General features: G+C 35.4%; 1 protein-coding gene across 1 annotated transcript; it reads right to left on the reverse strand.

Annotated features, from left to right (window-relative positions):
* Window positions 1–443: 443 nt before the first annotated feature.
* On the reverse strand, window positions 444–14,776 carry LOC129222634 (somatomedin-B and thrombospondin type-1 domain-containing protein-like). Its single transcript, XM_054857164.1, has 4 exons — window positions 14,412–14,776; window positions 3,164–3,364; window positions 2,965–3,085; window positions 444–786 (listed from the first exon to the last, which is right to left on the reverse strand). The coding sequence occupies exons 1-4, from the start codon at window positions 14,665–14,667 to the stop codon at window positions 507–509; spliced, it is 858 nt and encodes a 285-aa protein (XP_054713139.1). The 5' UTR covers window positions 14,668–14,776; the 3' UTR covers window positions 444–506.
* Between the last annotated feature and the right edge of the window lie 5,148 nt (window positions 14,777–19,924).

Here is a 19,924-nt window from a genome sequence, read left to right on the forward strand (position 1 = left end):
AAATGTGTAACATCTGATGTGAATTTCATTGAAAAGAGAAATATATTTTGAACGATGCCTTGACAAAGAGAGGTTTTAATTTGCTCTCATGTTTGGCTCGGGAATAGTCGCGTAACTGGCGTTCCAACCCTGGTACCTGGTAAACTCAAACTGCCATCCTATTCCCGTGCCAAAAAGTGCTGAAGTGAAAATAGAAACAATTTATCTCTTTTTTTTTTTTTTTTTAATTGTATATGAATGAATTGATCCTTTAAGCTAGTCTGCTAATTTTCTGATTCAAAAAAAAATGTGAAAACCCTTTCACGAGAAGGGCAGGTATGGCGAAATGGCAGAATGTCAGCGCATTACTTAAGAAAGAATATAATCTTTCTTAGAATCTATAATAGGTTTCTGAATTGCTAACTGTGACTTGGTTTGAAAAATAAAACGAGCAATTTCAGAAAGTATATAAAACTATTATTCAAAGAAGTAAGTACACAATAAAATCACTTTCATCAAAGCTAGTTTCATACAAATATAAAATCTGCATCCCCATTTTGATTGCAGTTGCATTTTTCAGATGTTTCCAACTTCTTCCACCGTCCGTGACACTGAGAAAATGGCAAATACGTGAACCTTGTTGACTTGTGTTCCACTCCATGTCCTTGACAACGGTAACCAAGATGCTTTCTCATTGCAGCAGTTTCACAAACGACGCAAACTCTTGCTCCTTTTGTGAATTTTGGGTAGAGTTCATTCCCTTCACAGCTTTTTTTCACTTTAGTTACCTCAAACGTAACACAGTACCTGGAATAAAACAAAAGATACCATGAAAGCTTATTTGTAAATCAGCTACTGAGAACTGAAAATTAAAAAGTTATAATGGAATAGGGAGGCCGTCGTCATTGCAAAAGCCACAATCCATTGAACAATAACGTAGTTTGTCGTTATTGCGGCTAGAATGAAAAAAAAGTAGAACTAGATTGAGGCGTTTACTTGTATTCTTACTGTGAAAACCATAATCAATAATCAACAGCAACAAAGCCGACCGCCTTGTTTAATGGTCAGAGAGGTCTGACCATTGGAAGGTCCTGTGTTCGAACCCCGGCTCGGGGTATGGATGTACTTTCCCTCTTCTGTCCTTGTCCGTCCTTTGTATGAATGTGTTTTCATGCTGTAAATGGTTGCCTACTCTATAAACGGTTCCTTATGGCATATGTGTACAGTTGAAGTCGGACTTGTAAACCAAATTACGATGCAATTAGTAAAGGGAAGCAGCGCGACTCAAATTGCCAGCCTAGCTGGCACAAGACAACAACAACAAAGTATTTTATGGCTATAGCACCTAGATGTAAATACCCTTGTCTTGGCCCCTCGCGTGCAGTGCATGTGCTGCACACTTGCTAGAATTGGCCCTGTTCCTGAAGGTACTATCCTAATGTACACAGATGGAAGTAGGGTAGTGGAATTTTTATCATATCCGAGAGTGGTTCCTTAAAAATTAGGAAGAGGAATCCTGATGTTTGTTTGTCTTCCGATGTGAGCTAATTGTCATGAATGTGCAACTCAATTACATCCAGCCAATGTCGGATCCAGGGAGCAAGCGGATACCCTTGTCCCAGACGGCAAATTAACCCCATTTCTGTTTTTGTTTTCCTGTTAAAACTCGATGTAAACTCTTGAAGGAAGATGTGGGTAGGGTAGCAGTTTCACGATTTGCCTCGTCTCTGAAAAATTATTTAGATCCGGCACTGATTTCATTCTTTCCTCGTGGCTCGTTGGCATTCTGGGTCTCATCTGGCAACCGAAGTTCTGTCCAACACACATCGAACTGCCACAAAGTGTGTAATGATACAGATGTGACAATTCTTAACAAAGTAAAGCATCTTTCTTTATCTCGGGAGGTGCATCTTAACTGGATATCTTCTCACTGTGATATTTATGGAAACGGGACAGCAGATGAGAAATGAAAGAACTAGTGAGTCACTATAGACATCTCTAATTCACTGATTTATTTAGAATTATTTAGAAGGGGGAAAATGTCTGATAATGCTTTTTGGACCACCCCACTTGTACACCAGTGGTATCAGGGAAGGCGCGCTGTGTCTCCAACGCAGCACACAAGAACAAATAGAACAAATAATAGTAAGCATACTATTATTTGTTCAAATAATCAGCGGTCACCTTACATCTCACTTTCTCTTATTCCTATGGCAACGAAAGAGACCTTTCCAACCTGCCCCAAGTGTTGTTCCAGTCATACCTCTCCCGACCACATTTTTGATTTTCTCCAAACAAAGATCTTTATACTAATAGGCCTTTGCTCGTTATGGACTTAATCAGAGTATACCAGTGGCGCACACAAGGGAAGGGTCCAGAGGGTCCGAACCCCTCCCATGGCCTTTGAAACTTTTCGATTGACTATAATTCTATGTATGTAGCACGTAAAATACTTTTAAGCAAAGGTATCAATAATTTCAGATTTAATAAATGAAAAAAATAAAAGATATTTTTTCCCTTCCTCCCCTTACAAAATCGAATTGTATGTGAACATAAATTGTTTCGAATGATGATTTTGATTAACAAATGCTAAGTAGTTAGTCAATAATCTTTTTAAAAATGTTTTTGTTTCCGACAAGCGATAAAATCAAAAAAACATGTTTGGATACCTTTGGAGTACGATATAAGAATGGTGGACCTTCGATCCTAGACCCCCCCCCCCCTCCCTTTGAGAAATTCCCGTGTGCGCCACTGGAGTATACACCAGTGGCGTCTTAACCTATTTCTACTGGTACATAGGAGATTTGTAACAACAACAACTTAAGTTACATCTATATGTTAAATTTTAAACTTATATATTTTTTTTCATACGCTATTTTTAAGAAAAGAGAGCTTTTGGAATTTTGAGTTTTAAAGATTCGTTATTCTCATGCATGTGTGTCATCATCAACCTTCCCACAACACCACCAAAGCAACCATACTTACGGTTTGCTATTCACTTCTGCTGGATCTTTCCTGTACTTCAATCGAAGATTCGAACGAATGTCCTGTTCCGCACTTATGTGTCGTATGCTTGAGTAACTTGCCGGTAGAATCATGGCTGTTTCTGAAAGTCAATGGGAAATTTTAAATGTAAGAATAAAGCGAAAATTGTTTAAACGGTGGTAGGGAGTGGAAAGTTCACCTCTATTGGCCTTGACATGCGTCTGCTTTGCTCCGTCACACCGGCTACCTAGGCAGGTTCTCTTCTGATGGAGCTCCGGACATCCTTCGCCACCATTTGTAGCTTCCCTGATCACGTGGCGTTCCCTGCTCATGACCCCGGTTCCACAGTCCACACTGCACGCAGACCACGGACCCCAGCCGGACACTTCGCAGTTCGACACTGTAAAAGAAGCAGGCCAGTGTAATTTCAACATTTCTCAACCGGACGCACAAATTATTTGCAATCATGTCCCTGTTATTGAAACATGTGGTCTGAAAGGCTGCCAAAATTTTAAGAGAAGTCACCAAATTTAGTGAGTTTCAGTGATTCTTGGACGACACCTTCAACACACGCTTTGCAGATGGATGTTCTACCACATGCAGACAGTGAAATCATGTGGTACCATCAATTTCTTGCCAAGTCTTCCAATGTGGCACTTTTCTTAAAATTTTGCAGACTTTAAGACTTTTAGCTTTTTTTTTCTTCTATGTATGCGAGTCCTTCTCTGATTCACCCACATTTTTTGTCTCAGTATACTTGCCAACCTTCCAAGGAAAAAATGCAATAGATTTTTTACTAGCCTTTTAAATACTATTATATGAAAGCTCTTTACTTCATATGCTTAAAAAATTAATTGAAACATGAAACGAAAGAATAGAAGTTAAATTAGTGCTTAATATATATATTAAGCATTAATTTAACTTCTAATCCTGTTACTGTAAATTGTGCACATGTAAGGAATGTTTTGAGCAAAAAAAGAAAAAACCTCGAGATGGTTAATTCTGAAAAGTAATAAAGCTCAAGTAGGATTAAGAGAGAGTGAAAGGTGATAGGTGAGTCTACCAGTCGGTTGACCTCTCTTTCTGCTCCTCCTCCCACTTCTAGCTCTAATATCGTTTGAAAGAATTCAATTCGAAAAACGAATGTATCAATGCTTTAAGGTGGGTGCGCCAAATAAGTCCATGTAGACTAATAAGGTCAACCCTTCATTTTTCTATGTTGGGTAGCAAAAATTCGCTAGATCGTGATTTTATTGTCGTTGGAAAGTCTATTTGATAATCCTCAAAACTTGTTTTGATTCGTAAATAGTCTGAATTCTGTCTAGTATGCACAAATTTACCTAAAATTGAAAAGAAATACGCGGGCTGAGTTTCCCTGAGCATCCATGAAAGATAAGCCCTTTTTTTGCCAAATTTTAAGTTGCAAACAAAAACAAATGTCTAGAAACAGCTTTCTCCTCAAAGAAAAGCATTATACATACAAAATCTAATTATATTTACGAATTAATTTAATTTTTTTATTTTTTTAGCTTATAGAACAGTATTTCGCATTATCGGTAAAACTTTCAACGTAAGTTGCTTTTAATAACTTATACTTGCTAAACAAAACAAGTTTATTACCTAATTGAAATGATAATGATGACGTAAAAAATGCTGTGTAAATATTCTTTTAAATAAAAATACACACGTCTATGGAGAAAAAAAAAGATTGCCCAACCTTATGGTAAACTTACATTGTCATCGGGAAAGTAATAAAATATTCTTCTCTTAAAAATTATCTAAAACAGTAATGATGTGTCTAAATGCGAAAAAATAGTACGCAAAAAAAGTGGGGGGTCACAAAGTATTAAAAAAATACAGCCTAACACTTGGCACCACTTTTGAGAATCTGTATTTAAGTCTTCCTGTCAACTGGTTTGCAATCATTATTCATTGTTAATTATTGCTGGTATGGAAACAATAGAAAAAGCTTATTTTGCACTTTTGCCCATGTTAAAGAAATTACCTCATAATAGCAATAAAATAACGAAGATAAGTTATTTTCCTCGCAACATCACTACGCTGGCTGAGAAGCAACATTTACGGAGTGTAGTAATTATAAAATCGGGTTCCCGAAGTAGGAAGTGCCTTGGGGATAGGCAAAGGGTGAGGCGAAGTGTCCAGTTCACGATATCAAACCTCCGCTTTTAATTAGACAAAACAGTGTAGTAGTGTTTCATCAAAGAACCACCCAGTTTCTAATAATTTTTATTGAAAGAAAACTCAAAACACCATTAAAAAGTCCTTATTTCATTAAACAATTAAAACTAAAAACCTTGTTTCTGCATAAATTCTGTTTTTTTTTCTTTTTTTTTTCCGTTTTTACAATCCAAGATCATACAAATACATGAATATATGTTTAACAAGCTACTTACCTACATACAGCTCTATTTACATTCACATAGATAAATAAAAATACACTATATCACCAAAAGTATTTTGGGACACTTTTAAAACTTCATATTTTTATGGATTTCTCGAGAAATAAGAGATCAATTGTTCTGAAACTTTTGTACTTAAATATACATAAAAGGTATGCTCCAGCTGTCATTGTCCAATGAAAAGTTAATCACCCATGAATTTAGGGATCCAGCAAGAAATTAAGAAAACAATAAAAGGTTTTTGATCATCCTACATCACAAATACCTGGGAATAAGATATAAATTTCGGAAATATGTATAAGAGCTACATAGAATTCGTTTTTATATTTTCGTAAAAATATCACTTATATTCACCAAAAGGCAAAAGGTATTGCATTTCTTTTCAAAATACCAATTTCGCTTGCAGGTGTTTGGCTCATAACACGCAGAGTTTTCCATCAAACCTCGACAACTTTCAGAAAACTTGACAGCACACAAGTGCGATACTAATAAGTTGAAACATTAAAAATTTGATGAAATATGAACGTTTAAAGCAAAAGTAAACCCCTCAACTCATAATAAAATTCCAGTTCAGTGACGCAAAAGTAATATGTTTTTTTCGTGAATTACACTGAACCAGGCAGGCAAGTGTTGTAAATTTCCAAACGACTATCTATCCCTTACGATTCGTCGCTTATCCAAGAATTTTTGAAATTCGGCTCATTCGATCGCCGATATCTTCGCTATCTTTACAAATTTTTAAGATACTGAAATGGAATTTTATTGGAAGATCTACTTGAGTTTTAAATTATGAAGGTTATAAATTGCTATCTTCCGCGCATACGCACTGAAAATTTGATTGCTTTAAACTTCATATTTCATCAAATTTTCAATATTTTATAGAGGTGAAAAATGTTCTTTTTAATGATTCATTCCTTAAGATTGTTCATGTATTTGACCCGTACACTGAACTCGTTCATTTGAACGACTTCGTTTATCAAAAAAATTTGCAACTGATATCTCTGGTCTCTACAAGACTTATACTCACTTGCGCTGAAAATGCTCATTGGTTTCGTTATATTCTTTACTAATAATAAAGCTGAAAGTCTCTCTGTCCTGATCTCTCTCTCTCTCTGTCTGTCCGGATCTCTCTCTGTCTGTCAGGATCTCTGTGACGCGCATAGCGCCTAGACCATTCTGCCGATTTTCGTGAAATTTGGCACAAAGTTAGTTTGTAGCATGGGGATGTGCACCTCGAAGCGATTTTTCGAAAATTCGATGTGGTTCTTTTTCTATTCCAATTTTAAAAACAAAATTATCATAAAATGGACGAGTAAATTACGAAATTATCATAACGTGGAACCGTAACATGGGCACAAGTCAATTGGCGAGATACGAAATTATCATAACGTGGAACCGTAACATGGGTACAAGCCAATTGGCGAGAAAATTCACCAAAAAATTTTTGTAAATATACAGGCGAACCAAAAGACCTTTTAATTTTTCTGTTACGGGCAAAGCCGTTCGGGTACCGCTAGTCATTTACTAAAAAAAGGACTAAAACTACCTAACACTTACAAATTTAACCATGCAAATTTAAGCAAGGAATATTTTATTTAGGTTTAGATGTACAAAGCAATTCTTCTTCATTTTGTAAGCTATTTCTCGGTAACGGAGTCGTAAGGCATATTATTCGCCTTAGTCGCAGGTTGGGTTCCTGAATGGTACGAAATTGAGTAATAAAATGTTATTTAATAATTTACAAAAATTGACATGATGCTAAAGAAGTTTGCAAAATTAATCTTAATAAAGAAGAATAACGTGAAAAAAAATTAAAAAAAAAAATCGCCAAATATCTTAATATAAAATTTTGAAGTTGAAAATAAGACAAAAAACTCGTTTGGATGTGTAAAATGAAAGTACTAATATCAAAAGACAATAAAATAGAATTTTTAATTTAAGAAATTCAATAAGACAGACAGAAATGTACAAAATAGATATCACCGTTCAAAAGAAATTCCGTTTAATATTTAGGAGATCATACTGCACTCTGTTCATTTTAAGGGGTTAGTCTATTAGACCCGATCGTTCATAAACGACATATCCCTAATACTTTAATTTCAAATTTTAATACAGTGAAACCTGCGTATAACGATACTGTTTATAACGATAACCTGTATATAACAATATTTTTTTTGGCCCCAGCAAAATGTCAGCATGAATAATCAAACTGTCTATAACGATAACCTGTCTATTACGACTTTTATTTTTAGGTCACAACAGTTCGTTGTAGACAGGTTTTACTATACAGGGTCATGGGCGCCCAAATGCAAAGTTGAAAGGGGGGGGCTCAAATATTTTCCCCGTGTTTTAGCTGGATATTTTCCACGTGGAAACCGATTTCAGGGCAGATTATCGTCATTAAAATTTGATTTTTAATAACTTATTTATTAATGGCTGGAGAAGAAATGTTTTTATATTTTTGCTAAGAAAAAAGTACTAAAAGCAAGGAAGTTCTAATTTCAAGGGGGGGGGGCTTGAGCCCTCTTGCCCCCTATATGGGCACCCTTGTACAGGGCTAGCATAAAAGAATATCCCGGTTTTAAAAATTTATATTTCATAAACTATTACACTTACCAATATAAATGATACACAAAAATGAAGATAAACTGTGAAAGTTTTTTTAACATAAGTAACTCATGTACGTTCCGCACTAGCGCAGCCAGAAATTCCTTCTGGTTCCTGAGGTTTTTTGGTCACAGTCCGTCCTTACACGTGTATTAACTAATAACTAATGTTTTAGGATTGGCACCAATGCGAAAACCAAGACCTTTGGGGGGGGGGGGGGGTATAGAGGGTTTGGGGGTAAGACTACTCCCCAGAGCTTAACTAACCCACTTCGCTGCGCCACTGACGTTCCGCAACGCTGGATTGGCGGTGCAGGAGATAATGATTTAAGCCCTGGTTTCCTAGAAGCGAATCGCCGTCTTCAACGTCGCCATGACGCTGAATTCAAGTCAAGTGGATTCCGGCGTAGCCATTCACGACGTCGATTCAGCTCGGGCGCGCATGCGCAGAAGAATCAAGTTTTCGACTCGGCTAGGAGCGACGCAGACGTTCGGCGTGTTCGCTCCTAGGAAACCAAGGCTTTACCCTTTATGCGTTAGCCAGCCTGATCCCCAAACCTAACCCCATGCTTTTTGTCGTCAAAGACAGTGTTTACACACCACCATTGCCTACAACAATGCACGAACTGAAAGATCGCATAAGTGTAGCATTACGAAAAATTGGCAGTGAAATACTCAAAAAATCTATGTTGCGAAACGCACACATATCGAACATTTGTGAGTGAAAAAACTTTCACAGTTTATCTTTATTTTTGTGAATCATTTATAGTGCTAAGTATAATAGTTTATGAAATACAACTTTTTTAAACCGGGCCTTTATATTCTTTTATGCTAACCCTGTATTATGTTTCTCTCGTATGCTGACAATTATTCTGAAAATTTGGTAAGGGCTGCCAGAAAACTCTGCGTGTTATGAGCCAAAAACCTTCAAATAAATTTTGCATTTCTAAAAGAAATGCTAATGCTTATATCTTCTTTACTCTTTACTAATAATAAAGCTGAAAGTCCCTCTGTCTGTTACGATCTCTGTCAGGATTTCTGTGACGCGCATAGCGCCTAGACCGTTCGGCCGATTTTCATGAAATTTACACAAAGTTAGTTTGTAGCATGGGGGTGTGCACCTCGAAGCGATTTTTTGAAAATTCGGTGTGGTTATTTTTCTATTCCAATTTTAAGAACAAAATTCTCATAAGATGAACGAGTTAATTACGAAATTATCATTACGTGGAACCGTAACATGGGCACAAGCCAATTGGCGAGAAAATTCACCATACATTATTTGTAAATATACAGGCGAACCAAAAGACCTTTTAATTTTCTATTACGGGCAAAGCCGTGCGGGTATACCAGTAGTTGTAAATATAAGTGATACTTTCACGAAAATATAAAAGTAAATTTTACATAATAAGTAAACTTATTTAAAAAATGTATAGCTTAGTCTCAGCTATTTGCGATGAAGGATGATCAAAAACCTTTTGTTGTTTTCTCAATTTGTTGCTGGTCTCCTAAATTCATGGGTGATTTACTTTTCATTGGAAAGTGGTAGCTGAATCATACCAATTAAGTGACAAAAGTTACAGAACAACTAGCTGCGTCACCCGGCTTTGCACGGTCTACCTCGAAAATAAAAGTTATGTCAAGTGATGCGTGTTCAACACTCGGGCTTGAACAAAAAAAGAAAAAAAAAAGAATCAGTGAAATTTTGCGGCAGATTGCGGGAAAATAACAAAGAAGTAAATATTTTAAATCCCCTGATTACAGGAAAAGCCTTTAAAACAAAAGCAAGAATTTGACTTGTTCATATTCGAGAAACAAAAATGGCAACAGATCTTTTGTCTCAATGATTTTCTTCGCGCTAAAAATTTTAATAAAAGCAACATAAAGACGGGAAGATTATGAATCCATCGATACCTGGTTCGATGGTCAGTTCACTGTCGTTCGAGAAAAGTAACTCGAACATAGATGACTGCATACATAGATGATTTCATAGATACATACGCTCAGTTTTTAATTATATAAGATTAGCCTCTTATTTCTCGATCCGTAAAAACGTGAATTTTTGAAAGTGTCCCAATACTTTAAAGGTGATATTGTGTTATATGGTAGATTGGTGTAGATATAGAAGTGCATGATGACTTTGTGCAAATTCTGTGAATAATTTAGTTTAAAGATTTTTAATCGGAAATGGTGATTTATGTTTACAAAGTGTGCTATTTTACTTCAGACCCTGCTAGTCGTTCTGCAAATATTCGGTTGTAAATGACAGGGGTGCCCACCCCATTTAAGGGCAAGGACGCACCCTCCTTAATATTGTGGAGACCGCCACTCCAAAAAACCAAACCCCCCCCCCCCAAAAAATGAGAAAAATAACCCTAAAACGCCCCTTCCCCTAAAAATACCCCCTCTAAATGGGCACCCCTGTAAATAAAAATATTTCAGAAAACTTTCTTCCTAAAAAATGAAAGAAATGGTTTTCGTATGATCGCACGAAGCTCCTTCATATGAGTAAAGGTATTATGACGAAGAAGGCGCATGAGAGTACAATCTATTAACCCCAACAGTGACCCTCTCTGCTGCAAAACAAAAGTTTAGTCACGATTCTGTTAATGAAAGCTCTGCGAGACTCATGAACAAAGGCGCAGTGCGAAATGGGATAGAGCAAGAGATAAATTTACATTGAAAATTACATAAAAGCCTTTGTGGTTGAGGAATTTTTGGCTAAACTGGTTTAGAAGTGCATAAGGGGGGCTCTTCTATACCATTATGGGGAAACCTTTCTTCTGTAAGAGGACAGTGAGCTATATGGGGGGGGGACTACCTATCTTTCAGAGAATTTAAGAGACAGTTTTTGCGTGTTTAAATGCTTTCTGAAGAGTTCTTATAAGTCGTCAGTGGCGCAGCAAAGGAAGGTAGAGGGTTGAAAACACCCCCCATAGCCATTGGTTTTAACATAAATGCAAATTCCATATGAAAGGACTGTTCTGATCCAAAAAATAAAAACCCCTCTCTCTCTCCCTCTCTCTCAGAAGGTATTTTTGATTTAAAAAAATCCATTTCAGAAGGTATTTTTGATTAATAACCACCCTCCATTTATGATTTTTAAAAAACCCTCCGAAAGGTTTTTCCATCAACAAAACCCCTCCAGAGTGTATTTTTGATTTAAAAAAACTGTTCCGAAGGTATTTCTGGCTGCGCTAGTAGTTCTCATTAATGAATTTGCAAAGAGTACGTTGTTGTTGCAACTGATAGTCATTTAATTTTAGTGATCAATATGTTCATCTAATTCTAAATAAATCTACTTTTTCGTTGATTATGGCAGAAGTTTTTCATAAAAAGTACATTTTCGCTATCGATATTTGTCAACATTTTGACTTAAAAACAATAATGATGATGATGATGAGGAATTCAAAAATAGGAGATAGCTTTCAAATATTATTTTGAATGACATTAAGAATTTTTAAACGTTCCTTGTGTCTTGGAGGGACAACCTGTTTCACTTCTTTTTCTCAGAAGCAGAAACAGTCAGGTTTGCTGATTCTGCAGTGTTGTCATGGTAGTCAGCCTTTATGGCACCCCATTTTTGTGGTATACGCTACCTGAATTGAATAATTTTCTGTGATCTTAAATTTTAATGTAAACATAAATAATTCATAGATTTTACTCTAAGAAACATGATTTACTGAAATAGCATTGACCCTGTAATGGATATTCTTGTATTTTAATATCAAACAGATAAGACTTGGTATTAACTCTTTCGAAACTCGTTCGAAAGCTATACTATTGCAAGACTGAAACACGTTGCCTTGGGTATCACTATCATATTCAGTCGAAATGTATAAAACATATGGAGATTTGTAAGTTTTTTTAGATAAAATTTAGTACAATACATATCATGGGACAGTTATCTCTTGCCTAAAATTAAATTAAACAAATTTTATTAACTGCTAAATTTTATTAATACAATGCTGTTTTCTCCTATGCGAATGGAATAGCAATGGCAAGAAGAAGTAAAAGGTTGTGGGGAGACTGGACCTGTTATTCTACTGGCCTTTCATATTAGATCTTTTTTTTAAAAATTGTTAAGACTTTGTAACACTAGTGCTGAATTTGAATACTTAAAACCAGAATTTCTATGTATTATTAAAATAAAGCTAAAAAATCACATCTTTGGAGAGGCCCAAATTCTCAAAGTGAAGAAATTCTTTCTGATTAATATTAGACACTTAAGAGGGATGTTCCTGATGTCAAATACAGAAAGAAAAGAACAATAGCTGTTTTTTTTTAATCATTATCTTAGCATTAGTCATGCATGTGATGAATTTGTGCATTTCTTTCAAACTTCTGTCTAGTGTGTTACAAAAAACCTGTGGGCGATGGCGAAAAACTGTTTGCGTATTTGAATTCATCGCATCATTTTACATTAACATTAGGTATTTTTCTCCGTAGAATAGAAAAAAGGTTTTTTTTTTTTTTTTTTTTTTTTTTTTTTTTTTTTTTTTGAGCAATCACGATTGCTAATAGTTTTCATTTGACCGTCCTTGATGTCCGGTTCCTCTTTCAACTCCACCGTCCTTTGCAGGCGCGACTCCTCACGGTAGCCGCTGCTCCTGGTCGGTAGCGTCCATGTCCCAGACACACACATCCACACACGCGCCTTTACACACATACACGCCAACGTGCATACACACAGGTCTACGCACACACACAAGCCTACACATACACAACTACGCACACGTAACCGCCCAAGAGGAGGGGCAGGCTTGGAGGTACAGGAGCCTTTTCTCGATACAATTTCTCCAATGAGTAGGGTCCTGTCGCAACTCGTGATTGCGAAAAACATAACTTGAATTCAAAGTTTTAGAATTCAAATTAATCTTTTTTTTTTTTTTTTTTTTGTAGACTGCTGTTATTTCAGAACAAAACACATTCAAAAGAAAACCATTAGCTATAATAAAAATGGCTACAAAATTATTCTTCCACAAGATTTATATTTCGGTAATTTCTAATGTTTTTCACAGGAATTTTTTTTAAATCAACTACATTTGTTCAATATGGAAAAAAAGGGGGGGGGGAGAGAACTAAAGTTAGGCCCAAATTATTTTCAATGAGAAATTTTAAAAGTGAATAGGTAAATATAATTATGAGATGTGAAAACACTTTTTGGAAAAGCACGTAATTTTGAATGAGATATATTGGGCTTGGGCAGAGGGGCTATTATACATAGAAATAGCGACCACTTGTTTATTTTCTCAAAACGGGACTTCAACAATTTTAAGAAAACTGCTTGTAGTATAAAAACATTTTTATTTCATTCATTTATTTATTTATTTATTTTGGTCGACATTTTTTAGTTACTATGGTTATTTATTTTGACTCACTACAAAAAAAAAAAAAACAGCAGATCTAAACTTTTTTTTTAAAAAAATAATTAATGTAGAATAATATACCAACACTAACTGCATTGCCCAAGCTTTGCCCGGTCTACCTTGAAAATAAAAGTTTTGTCTAGTGAGAGTGACGTATGTTCAACAATTAGGCTTAAGTAAAAGAAAAAAAAACATCACGCAAAATTTCCCCTCCGAATAATGACGACAGAAATTAAAATATTAATGAGGAAAAAACGATGGATTTAAAAAGCGTAACCATGGAAACACGAAATAAAATAAGTTTAAGAAATGAAAAGGAGAAAGGATGGATTAAAAATGTGCAACCGTGTACTAAACGCAAAATAAAATGGTCAACAACTTGAATAGAGATGAGATTTTCCGAACTTTATTTTAAAAGGTTTGTAACGTTTTTCCTTTGGAGATAGAAGCTTAGTTTTACGTCCATAGGTAGCGATAGATCTTGAGTTTAAAATGTCGTTTTTCCAAAGGTGTCAAGAAGAAAACTGTGGGACCATTAATTCATTCTTTAGTGATAGATTTAATGACGAAAGTAGTGCCGAAATATCAGCTTAGCCTAAAAAAAATCGAGTTAAAAACGGGGGTAACTCCCGCCGTAATTAGTTAAAGCATTGAAACAAATTGCGTAGAACGCGGAAAATTCTACCCTTTACAACGATACATAATATTAGTATGTGAATGTAATTTTTTACACCCATATTTGAGAATTTAAGTGAAAATTGGACCTAAATTGGATTAAAAAAGGAACTATTTATCGGATTTTTTTCGAACTGGTCTGCAAACCTTTGCGGTTCTGAAAGAAAGGTACTCCGAAAATTTCAGCGAAATTGGCAGGGGCGGTGACTTTTTCACCCTATTTATGTGTTTTATTCGTTGAAACTCGAAATAAAACTTGATGGGGGACGAGTAAGAACGGCAGTTTTTGTATTTTAGCACCGGTCCGGAAAAATAGTAGATCCAGCACCGTTGACCCTCCCCCTCCCCCCAACTGCATTTTAACATTAAATTTCACTCACCTCCACATGCTCGTTGATAGTCGGGACAACAGTCCCCCACTTTGACACAGGCATGATCGCAATAGCATGGTCTGTCCTGATCGTTGGCCTGGATATCGGAATGGAGACTGTTGCTGGATATGAGGTGACTGTGCACAGCACAGCTAGGGTCTCTTCCGACACAGCACAAATTGGCCGCCCTGCAAGACCCCGTGACCGCCACGGAACTACGAAAGCACGCTACCAAGAGAACCGTTATTAAAAGCCGCACCTCCATTTCCTCACGATCCTGATCCACGACTGTCGAGTTCGAGTGTGTGTCTGAGATTCTTTTTTTGCTCTCCAAACTTTCTCCGAAGACCCCCCACCCCCCACTATCTTCTTCACTCACTCTCGCGCACGCCCCTTTCGCTTGTTCTTTGGTCCTTGACGGGCAAGTGTCTTGGCGGGGTTGCCAAACCTTAGCCCAGCATGGAAGAAGGGAGCTGACTTGTCTGACATTTTGGTTCCAAGAGCCTCTTGACGCATTTGCCTGCCTGTGTGCCTGTTAAAAAGCAGGGCTGCGAAGTCGGAGGGAAAATGACCGACTCCGACTTAGGGACGTAACTAGAGGGGGGCAGACGGGGCTCGTGCCCCGGGCGCCAGATTTTGGGGGCGCTAAACTAACTAAATAAATGCTTAAATTTAATTTGAAAAAAGAGGACAAGTTAAATGCTTAAATTTAATTTGAAAAAAGAGGACAAGTCAGGGGCGGCAAATAGAGGGTGCGAGAGGGGGCGGTTGCACCCCCAAATTTTTCACTAAGAATAATATATAATGGTAAAATTCAATTTAGATAACTTAGAAAATCATTTGCCTGAATTTTCAGAACAGAAAAAACTGATGGAGGATAAGTGTTTGCCTTAACTAAAGAAGTAATCGCTTCATATGGGTTAAATATTTCAAAATTGAGTAATCTATGTTATGATGGAGCATCTTGTATGAGATACCCGTACAGTGTAGAGTCTGTGCAATTTTTACGCGTAAATTCCATGTCATCTCAATATATAAAAATCAATGTCCTGAGATAACATATATATATACATATATATATATATATATATATATATATATATATATATATATATATATATATATATATATATATATATATATATATATATATATATATCAACGCACAGCCGAAACCGCTGAAGCTTCAGACTTGAAATTTGGCAGGCATGTCCGCATGATTACAAAAGTAACCACTAAGAAAGGATTTTTCGAAATCTCAATTAGTTCGGGAGAAATTAATTAAAACACCTTAATTTCTGCGAAATTAAAAACCTGTCATTGAAATTCAAATCCCTTATTTTTGAAGGCTTTCCTCCATTCAAATCATTATTCAGTACTTCATCTCAACTTTTGGTCGATAGCGAACTATAAATTTGATATTGTTTTTGTTTCTCATGTGATTCTTCGAGGCTTTTCTCAAGTCAAATCATAATGTTTCTGTCTTTTGCTTTTATTTTTTCAAAACTAGAAACGAAGTTTTTAAGAACATCATCACAGGCGGACTATCCTTTTGAATTTAGAAGAGTGCAGTTTCCTGTTCAAGTTTGCTTTGCAATAACCATTAATAAGTCACAATTACAGACATTAAAAGTAGCAGGGATCGATTTAAGAGAAGAATTTTTTTTCACACGACCAATGTTATGTAGCTTGCTCCAAAGCCAGTTCATCAAGCAGTTTAATAATTTTAGCACCAGAAAAAAAAACTAAAAATGTTGTATACAAAGAAGTTGTAGCTTAAACATAGGTATAACAATAAAATATGGATGACCTGTGTTTGTAAAGATAATCAATACTTTAAAAGGATCGTTAATAACAGTTAAAGATCGGTTAAGGACAAGGGCATATATATATATATATATATATATATATATATATATATATATATATATATATATATATATATATATATATATATATATATATATATATATATATATATATATATATATATATATATATATATATATATATATATATATATATATATATAAGGAGTCCAGGGGCCCCAGGATCCTCCCCAAATTAGAAAAAGTTATAGGTAATAAGTAATTATTATGGGGGATTTTCGAAACTAGGTGCACCAAGCACTGTTAACCCCTGCTAATTCCATTACCCGAGCAATGCCGGGTACGGGAATGCTAGTGGTTGATAAAATTACGAATTCTGATCTAACGGAAAGCACAACATTTTAGAGGGCGTAAAGCTCAACTGCACTTACCAAATTTTCCATTAAAAATGAATTTGGCTTCACTTCGCATTTTATTTTATGCATAAACAACGAAACACTGCACATAAATTATGTTGAGATCACAAAACACTGTTCTGTCGAAACTATCCCTCATATTAAAAAGTTCCATTCACATTCAAAACCAGCCAATTTGCAAATTCCAAAATTATATGCATCTTGAGTTGTATTTCTGAGTGTAAAAACACCCCCGAGAGGCCTTGGTTTTAAAGTTGCTGCCAATTCTGGCTGGGCCATTCCGCGGAAAACGGCCAATTTGTCCCACACGTAACGCCTCATATATATTTCATTAAAAAAAATACTTTAAAGTATTAATGAACAAATTTTTTCGGCTTAACAAATTGCAAACTCATGTGTGAATGGGGTCGTTTCCAAAATTTTAAAAGTATTTTTTTTCCGAAAGAGCATGCTTAAAAACATAGGATCAGACCATTTTTTAAATAATTTATTTAAGTTTAATATTTTTAAAAAATTACTTAAATCGTTGCGCTTTCATTGTTTACACTTCTGTCTTGTGACATCACAAATGATGAAATGCCATTCAATGTTGCCATCCACAGAACAAAATATTTAATTCGCATCTTTACTCACGTGTATTGGCAACGATATGGTTGATAGCAAGCGTAGAGCGCAATTTTAATTCGCTGCTTGATTATCATAACGTGGAAACGTGGTAGAAAGATGCGCCAAATTGCATCATTTGTGACGTCATAAAGACCACGCCTTGTTTTACATAAATTTTTATGCTCATATTATAACTTAATGTTCAGCTAGTAAGTGTTCATTGACGCCATGTACTAGAAACACATTTTAGCAACTCGGTGTATCACATGCTTTCATGGGAACTTTTTGTAAAGATATGCTATTTTTGAAAAACATCTCACATCAAAAAATACTTTCACATCAACAAATGTATCTTGAGGCTCTTTACTTGACAATCTCCGAGTGACACAAGATGGTCTTCAAGAGTTATAAAAGCCCCCTGGAAGAATTACTGGAAAGCGACCTTTTCATTGATAAAAAATTTGATGTCATTTTAATATGTATGCTTTTGTCTGAATTTTTTGTTTACTTTATTTATACTGCGGAGCGTTTTTTTTTTTTTTTTTTTTTTTTTGATAAATGCTACACTCTATCATAAAAATTTTAATTCGCTAATCTTAATTCTTGGATTGACAATTGAAACTCTTAGTAATTTTCGCATTAATGCATACTTGAACCAGGTGTGGAACTTTGTGACAGAACTTTTCGTAACAATTTTTAATGTTTGCCAATGTGGAAGAGGTGACAAAACCCAGATGAAGTTTTAGTCAAAATATTAAATCAATATTTTGAATAAACTGATCAATTCAGTTTCTCAAGAAATTGAGGCAGGATTTAATGAGATATATTTATTATTGGTCTTAACTTCAATATTATGTAGGTCGGTTATAGAAAGCGAAAAAGAAAATATTACACTTATAAGTAATAGCATGAGGGAAGAGGAATTGTTTTGTGAATTGTGATTATACTTTTTAATGACACAAAATAAATACTAGCCTATTTAAAAAGCTTTCTTGGTTATTTTAAAGAGAGGAATCTAAAGGAAATGTGCTTTTTTGACATAACTTTCTTGCTTCCATTGTTTTTTGACTGTTTCAATCAGGTCAGTCATTTGAAAGATGACTTCCGTGATTAAATTGAAAAATCGATGTAAATAAAGCACAAATTTACACGAAAATACAGCATATAGCTATTTCAAGGCTACAAAAATGGAGCCTCTTCATCGGTGTAAAAAACTACGCACACAACCAGAAAGTTGTAGGAGAACTGAACGTCAACCAATTTTGACTTGCGTGTCTCAGGAGGTTAGAGAATTGCCTTCGAAGCGCAATGAGGCAAAGCAAGACCTTCCTCTTTAGCTATATTGGCAATAAATTAAGTCATTGGATATTGATTAACTATAGTTAACAAAATTTTCCGTTCTTCCTGACTCCAAAAATAACAGATTAAAACTTTACTAAAAAATAAAAACTAGTACCGAGATATTTTGTGAGATAACTTATAACAAAATAAATTTAAAGCTTCGGTCGAAAAAATTTTAATTGTTCTTTACAAACCTAATTATTCTTAACATTAAAACCATTTAATTATCAGTTCTTGTGAAAAACAATATTTTATACCGTTCTGAGGAAATTCATGTTCAAGAAACTCGACCCCCCCAAACGAAATGCTGAAATGCCGCCCCTGGGACAAGTTATTAGAAGCCCCCCCCCCCCCAAAAAAAAAAAAAAACACGCTGTGCAGGCGCTGGCAGAAAGTTTGCATGGTTTAATGTGGATAAAGAGTGAGAAGGATAGACAGAGAGAGAGTAGGAGGGCGCAGTAAATAGCATGAATGTGTTTTCTTATAGTGACCAATACTTGTTATATCTTATCTAAGAATTTTCCTCTCGGAGGAGGAATATGGGAGCTAAGCTGAGGGAAGTACACACCAATACAAAACAGCGGAAATTGCTCAAATGTCGTTTTTCTACAATTAAATGTTCATAAAGCTGTCAACATGATGTCTTCCTCTCAGCTTTTAATGACGAGAACTTGTCTACACCACCCCAGGGAAAATCGTTACACTGTTCCCTTGGCCCATGATTTAGGAATTGGAGCCACTATCTTTATCCAACAGAACCATTCTCTAAAGAGTATCTTCTCTAGCTCGTACCACGAACTTTTTTTCTGCTTTTTACTCCGTTCTCAGGATATTTTTTGCTCATCTTGTATAGTTTTAAATCAATTTTAAGATTATGTCGAAAAACTATCTGAAACTGAATTCAGAAAGAGAGCGAAAGACCACAAAAAAGAGACCCCCAACCATCTTCATCTTATTTATCGTGATTAAATGCTAAAGACGTGATTAAATGCTAAAGACGTATGAAAGCAGGTAAGGCATTGTTATATAATTTGAATGATGTAATACAAATTCGTTGAATTTTATAATTTTTCTCATTCTTGGAAAAAAATCCCGCACTATAATAATGGAGATTCAATTTAAAGTTCGGGAGGCTACCAATTTTTCTTTAGAAAATACTAGGGGGATATTTAAGGATAAATTGAACTAAAACGATAAAATTTCGACTTAGTTTCGATATATTTTTTCCACCCACACAATATTTTAAATATGCTTAAATCATCAACGTCCATCAATGTGTCAGAAATCAGCTATTTTTTACGGCTCTAAATTTGAATTTTTCTTTGGTACT

This window comes from Uloborus diversus, chromosome 5 (assembly GCF_026930045.1).
Source record: "Uloborus diversus isolate 005 chromosome 5, Udiv.v.3.1, whole genome shotgun sequence".
NCBI lineage: Eukaryota > Metazoa > Arthropoda > Arachnida > Araneae > Uloboridae > Uloborus > Uloborus diversus.

What these genes read in the sequence shown, in the direction of transcription:
- LOC129222634 (XM_054857164.1), bottom strand. Translation starts at nt 14,667, where the DNA reads ATGGAGGTGCGGCTTTTAATAACGGTTCTCTTGGTAGCGTGCTTTCGT. An exon ending in CTATCAACGAGCATGTGGAG is followed by an intron (nt 3,365 to 14,411) that starts GTGAGTGAAATT and finishes CTTCTTTTACAG; the next exon opens with TGTCGAACTGCGAAGTGTCC. An exon ending in GCATGTCAAGGCCAATAGAG is followed by an intron (nt 3,086 to 3,163) that starts GTGAACTTTCCA and finishes ATTGACTTTCAG; the next exon opens with AAACAGCCATGATTCTACCG.